At 31.2% G+C, this 16,695-nt stretch overlaps 1 protein-coding gene and 1 long non-coding RNA gene across 5 annotated transcripts; one reads left to right on the top strand and one right to left on the bottom strand.

Moving 5' to 3' along the window:
• Positions 1–1,962: 1,962 nt before the first annotated feature.
• Positions 1,963–3,683, bottom strand: LOC148629331 (uncharacterized). The gene is made up of 2 exons (XR_015915867.1): positions 3,635–3,683; positions 1,963–2,320 (listed from the first exon to the last, which is right to left on the bottom strand). It is a non-coding gene; the product is annotated as an uncharacterized LOC148629331 (long non-coding RNA).
• A 42-nt stretch (positions 3,684–3,725) lies between these two features.
• On the top strand, positions 3,726–14,370 carry LOC148629332 (ADP-ribosylation factor-related protein 1-like). Of its 4 annotated transcripts, none has more exons than XM_088548451.1 (8): positions 3,726–3,774; positions 6,808–6,900; positions 7,086–7,173; positions 7,583–7,665; positions 9,359–9,440; positions 11,274–11,344; positions 11,713–11,813; positions 12,134–14,370. In XM_088548451.1, exons 2-8 carry the CDS (start codon positions 6,808–6,810, stop codon positions 12,222–12,224), a joined length of 609 nt encoding a protein of 202 aa, XP_088404577.1. In that variant the 5' UTR covers positions 3,726–3,774; the 3' UTR covers positions 12,225–14,370. The 4 variants fall into 4 exon arrangements, with proteins under 4 accessions (XP_088404577.1, XP_088404585.1, XP_088404567.1 ...); XM_088548459.1 differs by having other exon boundaries at positions 3,734–4,031; XM_088548441.1 differs by lacking the exon at positions 3,726–3,774 and adding an exon at positions 3,784–3,929.
• Positions 14,371–16,695: the final 2,325 nt, after the last annotated feature.

The raw sequence follows: 16,695 nt of genomic DNA on the forward strand, positions 1-16,695 counted from the left end.
GCGTTGACCCGTCGCCTCTAAGTATTTTAGGAAACGTTTCGATTTCTTGATAAATTTTAGAACTTCTTCTACGATTGCTACATTCATTTCGTTTGTAAGATCTTGATGGCCACTTAAGAAAATACTACTTTTTACTTCTATGGGTAGCCAATTCAGTTTATGAATAAGGTCGTTTCAGATATCATTGTAGAAAGGACAGACAAAGAGGAATTGATTTACATCCTCATTTTAGCACCACATTTACACGCTGGGCTAGACACTATGTTAGTTTTAGCAAGATCTTCATTCAGAAACGAAGCCGAACAACGGAGTTGTGAGAGTATTATTTTAAGTTTTGGTGGGCCATAAGAATTATATGAATGCCTAGTTATTTTTGAGGATTTATCTTTTAGTGCTGCCTTGAATTTTGAAAGAGAGCCTAGATCGAGAACGGATGGGTCGAGTTTATTCCATGCTTCAATAACAGAAGGAATGAAAGATTCAGATGTTAATGACAAAATGGTAGTTAAATCCTTGCCGTTTCTCAAGGGATACGAAGTTTAACTTAAGTGGGTACAAGGTTATTGAGATAGTTGGGTGTTTTATTATTGACAATGTTGTAAAATAAATGCAGTTTTCTACGCTTTCTTCTCTCCGAGAGTGGCTACAAATCTGTTACAGAGTACAAAAATTGTTTTTGTAAATATCGTTAACCCTGTAACGATTCTAGCAGCATCAAGTTTTAGTTCGATATATCAGTACACATCGATGATACGCTGCATGTATCTGGATGTCGGTATCATTTAGTCATCTAGGTACTTTCAACAAGATGCTTTTTAAAATTTCTTCATCCGTCTGGAGAAAAACATCTGAAAAGTTGTAAAAGTATAAAGGTGAAAACTAAAATGATAAAGATCATAGCGTTTCCACTTTTCGTCTTAATAATTTCAGATTTTATCTTAGTACCCTCAACTTTCTTCTAAATATTTTCAGTTTTCATCTTAATACCCGAAATCCGACCTATAAATGTCTTTTAAAAACTAAATTTGTCTATAAATAAATTTGTATAATTGCCCTCTGCAACAGATCAGTCCAACAATCATATAATGTACATGTTGGACTGATGACTGGTTTACACCTATATCATAACTGTTCCGTTTGTATAACTATACTCTGTAACAGTTCAGTCCAACAATCATATAATGTACATGTTGGACTGACCACTGGTCTACACCTTCATCATAACTGACCTCTGTGACAGTTCAGTCCAACGATTATATAATGTTCCTGTTGGACTAATGGTTGGTCCACACCTATATCATATATGTTCCATTGAAATAATGGTCCTTTGTGACAGATCAGTCCAATGATCATGTAATGTACCTGTTGGACTAATGATTTGTCTACACCTATATTATATCTGTCCCACTGATATTACTGTTCTCTGTGTGTCCTAAAGTAGAAAAAAGTAAAACAGCATTTTTTGAAATATCTAATCCCACACAGAAGCCTATTCACATTCAAAATGTACATTTCGTGTTACCCAACTTACCCTATTGTTTGTATACCCTCAACCTTTTGGGTCAGACACTATTTTAGTGCAAACTAACTTGTTGAATGTAAAATGTTTTCAAAAATAAAATGGCAGGTGTTTCTAGTAAAGCAGAGGATTCTTACCCTACCGATGCACCTAGTCTATGCTTCCAGTTTTTGGTGGAGTCTGAGTTGACTATTTGCTTAAAAAGTAATTTGTTAGTTCATGTTCTTTGTATTGTGTGTCTGTTCCCATGTTTAAGTCTTTATCTCTGTATTATATTCTTCTGATTTCTGCTCAAATCTTGGTTCCCTTGATTACCTTGGCCCTATTACTAACTTGAGTACCTAGTTTTTTTGGTGGTAGCAGAAAACAAAACTGTTAATTGTTTTTGTGCCTTAAATAAGCTTTGAAAAAAATGTTTTTCAGTCCAACAAATTAAAACCAAAGAAAGCAAGTTCTATTTATTGAAAACAACAAATAAAAGTATCAATCCATCTTTTGAAGAACAAAGCTTGTGAGTATGCTGGTGTGTCTCTAAAATGATGCAAAAAAATCCTCAATCTCATTTTTAAAAACTAATTCTTCTTGTCTTTGTATGCATATAATTTAGTTAGCATAATGTTAGATCTGCAGTAACGTTTCTGTACTGCACATAATCAGAGAGTCAAACTTTAACCCCTGTTATTGTCCATCTGTCACTTTCCTGTTGCATTTTCTAATTAGGCAGGTTTGAAGTGTGTTGTAATACAGAATTCCTCAGCCTAAAATTCTCAGTATATGTTTGCTGATGGAACAAAATTTAAACTAAAAAATAGAGAAAAAAATTGTCTTAGAAAGCAAACATAAAATATACTATGAATATAAAAATGAGCTACATGCACATTTTAATTTACAAATTTACTCATAATTATCAGTTAATACAGTTCAACAGTCCTAAAATTATGGAAAGGAAATCAAAATCTACATTAGGGATTCATGTCTCTAACCTCTACATAACATTAACCTTAGGGTACAAATATCTACTGATATATTGATAGAATTCAGGTGTAGTTTCAAGTTGTCATCATATTTATTCCATATTTTACACATCAGAGATCTTTTATATTATATAAGAAATCTCACATAATTTGTGAACGATGTACAGCAAGCCGTTCTCATATTAATTCCATATTTCAGAATATTTAATTATACTAAATAAGATATCTCATATATAAGAGATATCTTATATAGTATATGAGGTATAAGTTATACATGTAAAAGATATCTGATTTATTATACATGTATGAGGTATCTAAAATATGGAATAAATATGAAAGTTGCTTACCATATTTTACATCCCAACCTGAAATCCTGGATCAACCCAGGATTTCAATTATAACTGAATTGTAAATATTCATAATTAAATTATTATCATTCATAATTGAATTAAAAATATTATTAAATGATTTATAAATATTTGTAAATGAAATATAAATATAAATAAATTGGCAGTTTTGTCCATTTTGGCTTGCCATAGATATATAGAATTTGTTACCTTGAATTTGCACTTGCAGTTATTATTTAAAAAAAATGCTTATGTTACCAAATACATATACCAGTATTATCCACAGTGGTCAGATCAAGATTGTTTGAAATAAGGGAAGGGATACTCTAGTAGTGATTTTCAGTATTTACTTCATAATCAATCCAACTTTTTGTGAATAAACGAAAGGGGGTAGGCTTCAGGTCTTATCCTAAAAGAGATTAGCTTCTGGTCCTACACCCTCTTAGAATCGTCTTTGGTCCAGAATAGATAAACGTACATGTAATTGTAAACCATGTAGATTGAATTGCATGTCAGGGGGATAAAAAACAATCCAGTAAGAAAAAGCCATTCTTCAAACTTTCCATCAAAAAAAGTGCTTTTTGTTCTAATTTTTTACCGCTTTAGAGGACAAAACTCGTATCAAATTATTTATTTTCATTCCGTGAAAGCATTGAGTTAATTATAAAAAAAATTTAAGCCCCCCCCCCCAAAAAAAAAATAAATAAATAAAAATAAATAAATAAATAATAGTCCCCTAAAACATAAATATCTGTGTTATATAACAGTTTAAATATATAAAAGCCAGTATATACCTACTAAACAGCGTTCTTAATATTAACCTCAGGAAAATTTATTACCTCCAATACAAGAAATCATCATTTGAAACACGGTATTTCATTGGTCGTTGAAATCTGACGTAGCAGTCCAACAGTTCAGTCCGACTACATTTTATGTATATTTTAATAACTCAGTGTAAACATAACATCATTTATAAACACGTTATAAGGAGTAAGAGACATCCGCACCACGTTTCTTGTCCTGTTCGAGGGCAGACCTATCTGATATACTATAAGCCCGTATATTTCATTTTTTGTAAAGCCACTAAAGGTAATGAATTCGACCTCGGTTCAATGAAGTCTTAAAGAAAGCCTAAAGTTAAAGAAAGCAGTTGATTGTCACAGTTACTTCTTGTTTTTAAGCTCAGGTCAAGTCAGTATCTATTAAAATAGTCGGTATACATGAATAACAATAAACATAAACATTGAAGAGTTTTTTTTAAAATTGACGTTCAAACATAAGTAAACAAAAAGCTTTAGCACATGCTAATATAATGTGGAGTAGGCATTGCATAAAATAGTGAGCACAGTGGGCTTTACCATACATATACCGTCTTTGCGAGACTTGTAAAAATAGTGAAGGACATTAAATACCTTTTTGGCACAAGGAGTGAGGGTCAAATGAGAATTTTTGTTTCACAAGTGCAATATTTTAATTTATATTTCAGCAGCAAGCGTAATCAATATTTTTTATTTGACACTCTGCTTTGTTGAATAATGGGGGAAATGTTTTTTTAATGAATGAATAAAAAAATGATTTTTCTAATGTCCCAGCCCCATCCCCTTTTTCCTCTTGCTTTCAAAATGGTCGATAACTTTGTAGCACTTCACCACACTTCACAATTTTTAACCCTTAAGAGCATGGATCTCTAGCAACATACTTTTCAGTTTTAGCAGGTCAGATTCATTTATACAGATACCGGAAATGTTACAGTTCTTTACTGATGGTGGGAATATTTTACACACATCATGTGATGTAAACAAAATTCTGATGCAACTGACAGCTGTAAATTCCAAAAAAGAAAACGCTTGCCTTTCTGATCTTAGAAAAGCTATGCGTCAATTTGGATAATACAATCAGAGTTATATTTTTTCTGAGGCAGGTTAGGTTTTTGACAGACAGCAGCAACAGTGGATCAGCAAGATACACGTACCTACATCCACGTTTTTCCTGAACTTTTTAAAAACATATCATATTCACTTCTTTTAATAAGTAAAAATAATAGGAATGAGTCAAAAACTATCGGAAAAGATGATGAAGTTATTTTTATTGAAATGTAATCTTAACCTTTTATGCTTTATATTTTTATTTGTATGATTTAAGGAAATGATGAATTTTCTCCGTAAGGACAGTCATTTTTTTTTACTTCTGGGACATGACTTTTTCTTCATTAATAAATTATGGAACCTTAAGGTAGTACTTGTAATATCCGTAGAACTCGCACCACTTCACAATGCTCGCTATAATACATAGTCCTTCAACCGCTTCTAACGTTTTTCAAGTTGAAATTGTGCATGTCACACTTACCTAGTTCGATTCCAGAATCATTTTCCTATATGTTGATGCTATATTTGCTACAAAAATTACATTTTTTATTGAAGTTTTGATCATTTTCCACCAGAAACCCTGTTATGAATCATTAAACTTGTGAAGTGGCAGTTTTTAAATCTAATGTTAATACTTCAGTCCACAGTGTCAAGCAAAATATAAATTAGACTCCCAAGGCATTTGGATTCCAAAAGGTACATTGTATTTGACAACCTTAAGATAAAACAACAGTTACTATCTTTATCTTTCATACTTTCTACAAATATTTATTTTTTTTGTCTGTAAACTGTTATGTGTAGCAGGAGAGCATGATTCAACTCATAAAATTATACCATCCCCATGGAGGGATTGTTCCCTATACATTATACCACACTGTGACAAGCCAGTGTTTCATCTATTGAATTGATCCTTTAGCCAAGTCAATAAACTATCTATTTAAAACTCACCACCCACTACACTACAGATAGGCTATCCTGCCACAAAATTTTTAAAGAAAATCTAACAAAAACATGAAAAATAAAAATATAATTTGATAAAGTCTTGTCATAGTTATTTATACATATGTGTGTTCTTGTGAGTGTATGTAAATGCAGGTTTTAGTTGTCATATTCGATATTAGACGGGTGAAACCTGAAATACTCTCAAACATAAGTTCATACTCTTCAAATAGTCTTGGTGCTGCTTAGTCAGATCAAACCATGTGATGATACTAAACAGAGACTAGTAGAGTCCATTACCATTAAAAAAAGCATGTGTTATTTTGATATATATATATCCTCTGCTGATATAATATTTATGTTACTATATACAATGAATAATATCAACATTAAAATGATAATTGTATTTATCATGGTATCGTTTCTCGGTTAATAGAAATGCTACATTAACTTTCAAAGGTTAAATGTAATAACATGTACTGGTATGTGTATAGATTTTCATGCTGATTTGGTGTTAGAAATAAATGTATGATATTAAGATATGGTTTTGTGTATTTAATCATAAAGTCCAATATGACGATTATTTAATTAAACTGACATATCATAGTATGGTTCTATTATACTATTGTCACAAATACAATAGGACAGTGTTCTAGGATTTTTCAGAAATTGAGATTTCCTCGGGAAATATCCATATAAAATCAACTTTCCCACAGTCAGTGACTGCTTTCCTAACAAAACAAATCATTACAGCATATGAAGTTTTCATCTTGCCATGGGAAAGTGTAGCTAAGTACCTAACTTTCCCTGACCCAAATTTCATTTGTCCTGGGTAACAGGAAATAGAAATCCTAGAACACTGATATCAATTGTAAACCATTCACATCCAAAACCACAAATTTTCTTCTGTCTACAAATGTCAGAAATGTCTAGATTCTACTAGATTTAATACCGTAAATTTAAACCCATGTGAAACAAACATATGGTATAACTAAAATTGAAATACTTTAGTCATTAAAGAGTACTCCTTAAACATGTTACACTACACTTACTAAAATATGTGTTTTAGTATAAAAATATAATCCAGTTAAAAGTATCTACGGATTGACCCAGGCTCGTCAGACCCATATTTTGTTTTATAACATGTATGATCTCTCTTTCAGATGTACACACTTCTGTCGGGTTACTGGAAGTATTTTTTCCAGAAAGAAGAATACAATGTTCTTATACTTGGTTTAGATAATGCAGGAAAAACTGTGAGTTCTTGATATATATTTGAATACATTGTTGTGCTTTCCCAATGGTAATATTGAACTTTGTTTTTCAGTGGCTTAGTTTGCTAAAGCTCAATGATATGCTCACCTTCAGCTGCTATCTTAAAAATAAATTGTTCCAAAATTTTTTTTAATGTTGTTTGATGTTATGATATGATTTTTTTTAGACTTACCTAGAACAGTCCAAGACAAAGTTTAATTCTAAGTATCAAGGAATGAATTTGTCAAAGATAACAGCAACAGTTGGATTGAATAGTAAGTTACGTGTAGTCTATAATGTACCCTATCATTTATTACAAATTATCTTTTAACTTTGACAAGTAAGGGGGAAGGGAAATCATTTCTGTGTTTGGCTTAGTTTACATGGAAAATGTTGTAGTTTACAGGAAAAACAGACACGATATTTAAATGATGAAATTAGCTTGATTTATTTGCCTACTAACATTATTACAGCTATTCTCTTAACTGCTGTTAACATATTTTTTAAAAGTTTTCTTATTGTCTTTCAAAGAAATAATAGGAGATAAATGACTAATAATAATAATAACTACATCGTACTTTCTACCTTGAAAAATTGCAATAAATACTACACTTCAAAAAATTATTCTTTATTCATTATTCAGTACAAGATATAAAGTACATGTAAATCATTCTTTTCTTTTAGTTGGTAAAATAGACATAGGGAGAGTAAGGTTGAACTTCTGGGATCTTGGTGGACAAGAAGAGTTACAGTCATTATGGGACAAGGTTTGTTGTTCTATAATATCTCAACACCACAGCATTCTGTATTGAACAGGAATAAATGTAGCTTTAAATGTCATCCTTTATTAGAACTGCTGAAAGCTGAAAGGGTTAGTGTTACAAATCATAAACATTTGCTTCATTTTACCCCATGCAACAAAGTTGCAAAGGGTATAATGTTATTGACCCATTCATCAGTCCATCTTCAGTTTTCTACACTTTTTTTTAAATGCTTGCAGATGTTGACATGATTTTTGGTATGTAAGTTCACCATGATAAGTTACAGGTCTAGATTAACTTTTGTTCCATTCTGATGATTTTTAACGAAATTAAGGGCCTTGAACTTAGCTTGAACTGGTGATTTTTACCGAAATAACGGGCCTTGAACTTAGCAAAATTCACAGAAATAATGGTTTTCCGAACTTTTTTTCTAAATGGTTGCAGATATTGACATGAATTTTGGTGTATGAGTTCACTGTGATAAGTTACAGGTCAAGTTTCACTTTTGTTCCCCTCCAATGATTTTTACTGAAATTATGGGCCTTGAACTTAGCAAAATTCACAGAAATAACAGTTTTCCGGACTTTTTTTCTAAATGCTTGCAGATATTGACATGATTATTGGTATATAAATTCACCATGATAAGTTACAGGACAAGTTTGTAGTTGGTTCCAAAAATACGGGCCTTGAACATTGCTAAATTCACAGAATTAACAGTTTTTTTTTACTTTTTTTCTAAACGCTTGCAGAGTAAGACATGATTTTGGGTATATGAAGTCACCCTGATAAGTTACAGGTCACATGTACGTTTTGTTCTGGTATGATGGTATTTACTTCAGATTAACTGAAATTTAAAGAAATCACAGTCTGGAGTTTGGAACTACCATTCTGAGAAACAGAATTTAGTTACAAGATAAAGGTCTAAAGCTTGAAAAAAATACTCTTATTCCTTTTTTTGATCGGGATCCTTCTACATGTATTTCTTTTCTGAACTAATTTACTTGAGTATCCAACATTGGGATGTGTTGGGTATGTGATCGAGCTCACTAAGGTTCTTTAAGTCAAGATAGAAGTACAGGCTAAAGGCAGACATTTCTGTTCATTATTTCTTGAAGTTTATGCCTGCCAATTACAAGGCAATCAAAGACATATAACCTACAATGTACACTTTTTAACTGATTTTGTGTAAATATGTTTAGAATAATTAGTTATTTTTATTAAAGCTCTAATAAATAGAAAAAACATAACAAAATAAAACAGGCATATTGTGCTGAACAAAAAAACTCATTCCCATCAAAAGATTGGACCTTCAGGTTGTTATTTAGGAATAATCATGTCTATCTCTCCACATCTCCTAACTGTTAGATGGATTTTGATGAAGTTATGTTGGAAGGTTTGACATCATTAGGAAAATAGCCATTGGCTGATGCTTGCAAATGAAGAAAATTCAAATACAGGGATTTACAAAGCCTCATAAGTGTAATTCATCTCAATTTTTGATGATTTTTTTATACATGTAGGTAGGTTAGGCATCAAGATGTGCATAAAGAAGTATAATTATTGTCTGACACTTGTGAAAAAGGATGATTCAACTTAAGGGTTTAATATGATTTGTTGGTAAGTTCATTTAAAGTGGGGGTATTCTTTTTGTGAGCTTGCTAGTAGTATTTCTAGTGTTTCCAGCATGTTTCTTTTTCAGTATTATGCTGAATCTCATGCTGTTATATACATCATAGACTCTTCTGATACAGAAAGAATTGATGAATCTAAGGATGCATTTGGTAAATTTAATTTAGTTTCAGGTCTCACTAACCACTTCTAACGTTCCCATTACTTGACATGTTAAACAAGTAATTTTCAATGTTTCACTGTGAATTCCAAGGACAAATGACATCTTAAAGTTGCATACATTGCAAAGCTTGGAAATAAGGCTTTCAAAATCATTACTCTAATGGTACGATGTCCGTAGAAATTCTTCATAAAATTTACTTGAATAAACCTTTTCTGCTAACTGACAGCATGGAGGCAAATTACTCACACATGTAAACAATATTCATACACTTTTGTAGTAAATTACATATATGATTTTAAAGTTCACATTCTCAGGTTTATTTTGACTACTTTTAATCTGAATACACACAAATAATGCACTTACAACGCATAGTTCTCGGTTCAGTGTGTTTTTGGTACTACATAGGTGGGGTGGCCATTTGACCCGGAAGTGGTTAGTGAGACCTCATATTAACGTAATTGCTTGACACCATGTTTTAATAAAATTTTAATCATGAAACCAGAATAAATTACTGAATTTGATAAAATTTTACACACATATTAGCAGTTATTTCACAAGAATCAAAAACCTCTAGTGCTAACAGCACTTAGATTGTTTAGTACCTATGGCAATTAATGTATACTAAATATTCATGGAACTCTTCATTGCATTTTTTAAGACAAATTTCTGTTTGTCAGGGTCATCTTTTCATACATTGTATTTTTTGTCTCCCAACATTCATCAGATTCATTGTTGCACTTTTTTAAAGGATAATAAATCTTGTGTAGCGGTTGGAATTTCTGATAGTATTGACCAAGAAATTTTGACCAGTTAAAAATACCTGGGCAATGTCATGTGATCTAATTTTAACCAATTAAATGCTAAAATGTATTACTAATATACAGTAATTCACAATAATGACCACTTTTTCATTAACTATAATGTTATAAAATGAAAAAAAAACTAAGTTAATATTATCTGCCTATTGCATTTGTATGCAATCCAAATCAGGCATTTTGAATGTCAGTGTTTGAGTCAAGAAGTATTGAGGTTTATTATATTGTGATGTCACTAAAAGTGTCAGTTGATTTATTATACTTTAACCTTGGTATTAAAAGTCTAAGGAAGTGTCTAGGATCACCTTGCCTGTCTGTCAGTCTGTTTTTATGAAGGAAGTTTTATTTTTGAACTTGCTCAAAGTATTTCTAGTTTGATCCTTTGCATTTTGTGGAATACAAAGTTACCTCCCTTTTGTGGCATTTGTCTCTAATTACAGTAGGTTATATACATCCACTAAATAATGCAAAAACCACCATTTTTTTTTTTCCATTTTAAAATCTAGCATAAAGCGTTTTTAAAAGACACATTTTATTATATTGCAAGTTTTACCATGAACTGTCAGATTAAGAAAGAAATTACCTCCTCCTCCCCCCCAAAAAATAGAATAAATAAAAAAATAAAGAAGACATGATTATACCTGGTGTTCATAAAGATAATTCTGCAAATGGAATGTAAATATCATACCTAAGAAATCTGGGATGCAAAATTTGTTAAGTCTTTCTCTTGAGAAATGTTTAGCTTTCTGTATGCATTTAGTTTCTAGGTCGTAGATTTAAGTTCAAAGTAACATGTCAAACTACCTAAGTAAGTCATATGCCATGCATTTTGTTGCTGGAGTCAAGATTTAATATTCCATAAAAACATGTAACATGAACATGATGAATAAAGAAACAATTTGAAACTTAATGTTAACATATTGTAAATTGATGACTTATGAATCTAAAGTAATACAATCACAAAAGGTTGATAATTATTTCATTTGTTTTTACAATTTTTTTTCCAGACAAGATGATTGTGAATGAAATGCTAAATGGTGTTCCTTTGCTTATTCTTGCCAATAAACAAGATCTTGAGGTATGTATACTGTCAATACAAAATCAATAGTCTAAACATTTATACTTATCTTTTGACAAAAGGTGTAAAGATTGTGGGCTGATTTGAAGTACAATAACTTAAGCTGAAATGCTATTTGGTAAGAATTTTGCATGGAAAAAGAATGTGCCTACACTCATCAAATCTTTATAATATCCCACTTTCCTAATTTTTTTTATAATAATATGGGTCTGTCCTACTGTCTGTCTGTACTTCCTACTGTTACACAGAGGGTTACCCATCTTTTATGCATTACTCCTCCATCACCGCTTACTGAAATATAACATATGTTCATTTTTTATTATTTAATTTTCACTATTTTGTAATATTTCTGTCATATTATCTCATAGGGATGCATGAAAGCTTCAGAGGTCAAAAAGGTATTCAACAGTAGTGCACCACTTATGGGAGACAGAGAATGTAAATTTTTGGGAACATCAGCACTTAAAGGGTAAATAAAATACAGGTTCTATCTTTGTAAACCATTGATTATCATATTTCTAAGTATTTTTTTTCCTCTTAAGAATTATCTTTGTCTTTACATTATTCAGATTTAATAGTCGGGATGCATCCCTTAACTTTTGATGCATGCACAAGATCATATATTTATAATGACATTGTACATCAATTTATTGTATCTTTTGTTGAAGAGAATAACTAAATTTTGAATTGACTAGCTTAAACTGGTTTATATTGAATTGTATATCTATGTTTAATTACATTAATATGCTTTGTACACGAACATATATACTGATTTTGCATTATTCACAGTGATGGAGTGCATGAAGGTATTGAGTGGATAGTAGAAGGAATTAAAAGAAACAACATTGACAGACCACCAATACAGAAAGACATAACCTGACATACACAATCACATTCATATCTAATGAGTTCTTTCATGGAATTATATTTGTACTACATGTAGTATCAAACATGAAGATGTTAGTATTGTGATAAAGGGAAGTTTAAATATAGTAAAACTATGATTTTATGTACCGGGTAGATGATGTGTAGTGCGAACAAATGTTTTACTTAATCAAATGATGAAATGATATGATTTGTGTGGATTTAATATTCATTATACATTTGTAATTAGAGTCCATAAAAACAACTGTATTGTACATGAAACAATATGTCCAAATCATATTTTATATCTAATACTTATGGATTCAAACAATATAATATGAAATATTATTCCAAATATGTTGTTTACTTTCATTATAATTTATTGAGAGGGTTAGTTACTTATATAATATCATGATGTTTTTTTAAAGGTAAAGACAGATTATATTGTATTTTATCAGTCTTCATGCTTTGTCAGTTGGTGTTTTGATGTAAGTTTTTTTTTTTTTTTTGCAGTGATGGAAGACCACATGTAGTCTTGTAACGATAATACATTCATAACTGATTGTTGGTCATCTCCTCACAATTTATTTTCAACCATCTACAAGATGGCCAACTCCAATTTGTTATTGCTTTTTAGCCTATGGCAAAGTTGATATTTTCATGTTTTAAAATAGCATGTGCACCTTTAATTTTTAGAGACACTTTATTCTCACTCTATACAAGACCAAGACAGAAGTTAATCTGTTGAGAGGAACAAAGGAAAAATATCATAAAAGTAGGGATGATACTGTTCATCCCACGATACTTACTTTTTCATAGTCCGAATATGGATTTTAAAATTTTAGTTATAATAACACTTTTAGATTCTATATTTATTCTGTAGGTTTATACTCATAGCTTTTTAGAGTATGCATTGAAATTGGATACTAAGGGAAACAACTATTGATATTTTAGACATTTAACTTCTCTAGCATTTTTGTGCGGTACACAAGCCAACTTTAAGAAGGTACATTAAGAGAAGACTTTTGATATTGAGGGGAGAGCTTGGACAATTTCTTGGGAAATAAAATTTTTTCACTATGTTAACTGCTAAAATATTTATTTTTCAGATACACCAAATCAAATTATTTATCTTTAAATACCATTTAGCGGGTAATTTTTGCAGGAGCCAAATTTTGGGATTTGCTCTTTGAATATGGGTATTGAATTTCTTGGTCTTTATTTTTAGCGACTTCAGATTAAATGGAATTGAAATTATATTTTAAAAATCTGGACTTAATTTGAGAGCTTTTATTTTCCCCATTCCTCATACCTTGCAAATATAGCCAAAATTAAAACCTCATGAAAATTTCCCGCTGTACAGTAATAAAAACATGATATTTGGATCCAGATGATTTGAAAGGATCAAACTGTGTTTTTCTCTTGTCTTCAAGATCAAAATTTCTTTTCTTGAAAAATGTCTTGAGACAAAATATTAATATTAAAATTCTTCCATGACCACCCCCTCAAAATCAAATAGTAGACATGTGGAACATTGTTGTAATTTAGCAAGAAGATGATTTCAGTGATTTAGAAAAATATAAAGATTGAATCAAATTAAGGATAAAACCTTGAGTTCAGATAGCAGGTCAGTAATAGAAAGATACTCTTATTTTCTTGGAAGTCACAAACAAGTTGTATTGACTAAAAGTCTTGCATGCTTTCTTAAATATCAAACACATACATTTTTTCTCATATTTGTTTTAAAAGATTGTACTTGAGTCATTTTAAGTGGATATATATTTTCTACTGTGTACTTAAAAAAGGTTCCTTATGATTTTATATCATTATTTTACTCTATGCAAATTGATATGAAATGGATAAGTTTAAGTTTGTTGTAAATTAATGTTAACAAAACATTAATTATCATAATATATATTCGAAATTTAAATTCAGTATTTTGGTGGTCTCTATTAGTGTAAATTGTTACAAATCAACTGTAATTACAGTTCTTTATCACACTAAAACTATGAAATCACCATTATAAAGACCAGAAAAGTTCGAAATACTGGGATGCATTTAGATCAGCTGTGTAAGTTTATGAGGTATTCCAATTATACAGAGTATTTTTTTTTTGTGCTTGTAATTGATTATTGGTGCAATAAACTATTTTGTTATGTCTAGTTTTCGAAATACTAAAAGACATTAATTTTAGTTTTAACTTATTGGTACATTAATGTGAACCAAATGTCGTGTTAAAATTATTGTTAATTGCTTAGTATAAATCAAAGAGGCTGTATGTGTTGTTGTGCTAAGCATACTGTATGTGTTGTGATAAGAATTCTGTATGTGTTGTTGTGCTAAGAAAGTTATATGTGTTGTTGTGCTAAGCATACTATATGTGTTGTTGTGCTAAGCATACCATATGTGTTGTGCTAAGCATACCTCTCTCAAAAGCAAAAAACATATAAAAAAATATGTCACACAATAAACCGGAATCAGATCTAGAAACCTAGAAAGAGCTGACAAGTCACGATGATTATTACTATGAATTATTAACATACAGTCAGATGGGTGGACAAGGTGGTTGCAATATAGCTTAAGGTTAGGGTTAAAAAAAAGTCTGCCTCTGTGCTTACATGTATTACAGAAAAAAAGCCTGCCTCGGTGCATACATGTATTACAGTTTCATGACATTAAGCACTATCTTGTACTAACTACAAAGCGATTTTTTGCACTGAGAAGGTGTGTTGACAAAGGACTAGAGAAAAACCTGAAGTAGCAAATATTTCCTAATTTTGGATTGATTTTAGGTGTGACTTGAAATGTTCAGGGCTTAGGGGCCAGAAAAGGGTATGGACATGAAATGGATCCATTAGGGGCCAAAAACTAACATTTTCCTGGTTTCTTGAGTAGAACTCAAGTAAAAGTGAATGAATCTCTAGGAGTCGAAATAGGGGTAGAACATTGACATTTACCCATCATAACAGTAATCCTATTTCAGGTTTCAGAGATGCCTATAGGGTCTGTTATTGCTGAGAAATATAGGAACCCTAGCCTGAAAAATGTTGAGAGAAAATGATGGTAGAATTGTACATCTACATGTCATAATAAATACATCCTAACAAATATGGAAGCAATCAACCAAATGGTTTCAGATGTGTCATTAAGTGTTGCAGAAAAACTGATCAAGATGGAAGACAGTAAGATGGCTTACTGTTATCATTACCAAATAAATTAAAGAAAATTGATTTGGTCATTGAATTGAAAATGGGCTATTACTTCTGAATGTTAAAAAAAACCCAACAGGTAATTTAACTTGACTGGTATTTTATGGTCGAAAGTATGAGGCCTACTCTTTAAACAGATTATGCCGACAGTTTTTAAAATATAATATAAAAATGCTTTACAGGCTGCAGCTCAATACAACTGTAGAAGTTGAACCCTGAACAGCTTTGAATTTTGACTGCAATTAGATCTTTGTTCAGAAAAAAAATTTGACCAGAAATGTCCCCTTTTTTGGCTCTTCATTCATAAATGGTTCCAGTCCCGACCTTCCTTGGAATTAAGGCATCTTGCGATAAAATTTTTAAGAGGTCCATATACTAATGCTCAAGTTATTGTCTTATTGACTTCTTTTTGTGGTATGGCACTTTGCACTATAATATAAAAGAGATCCATTCATGTCTGCTCAGTTTATTGTTCTGACATCATGGAAATGTTTGTTTTGCTCCTCATTCTACAACAGTTTGTCATAACCCAAAGCCTTCCTTTGGTGGTAAGGCACCAAGGCACCTGGTACCTTATTTTCAAATCCATTTAATAGTAACTGTGCAGACATCAGAAAAACAATTGTTTCTAGCCTTTTTTGGCCTTTCATTTCTTATTAAATGATTCAAGTTATTAACCCCAAAAATCATTCCCAGTCTGACCTTTGTGGTTTAAAATACATTGTTTTGTGGAACAATATTGCAGACATCAATATGCTTTTAATGGAGTTATATTCTATGATTTGCTTGTTTTTTGGCCTATTTTTGGCTCTGAATTCCAAACAATTAGAGCCACAATCCCCAAAATCAATACTACTTTCCTTTTATGGATTGGAACCTAGTTATAAAATGTAAAAAAGATTAACCAACAAATACTTATTTTATCGCATGGAAACCAAGTGTCTATTGACAACAATGACACTAAAGACAATTTTTAGCTCACCTGGCCAAAGGCCATGTGAGTTATTGCCATCACATGGCGTCCGTCGTTGTCGTTAACAATTATACAAAACTCTTCTCCTCTGAAACTACTTTACCAATTGAAACCAAACGTGGTATGAATGTTCCTTGGGGTATCCTGCATAGAACTGTTGTGACGATTTTTGATTCGTCGGACATGGTGGCCATTACTAAAAATAGAACATAGGGGTCACAGTAGTTTTTCACATTTATCTCCTAAGTCGTTAGGTTTATCTAAATTCTGACTGGAAAAAAAGTGTTCAGCATGATAAGATCTAT

This window comes from Perna viridis, chromosome 1 (genome assembly GCF_037379345.1).
Source record: "Perna viridis isolate PV_CMFRI_1.1 ecotype Kerala chromosome 1, ASM3737934v1, whole genome shotgun sequence".
In the NCBI taxonomy this organism is placed as follows: domain Eukaryota; kingdom Metazoa; phylum Mollusca; class Bivalvia; order Mytilida; family Mytilidae; genus Perna; species Perna viridis.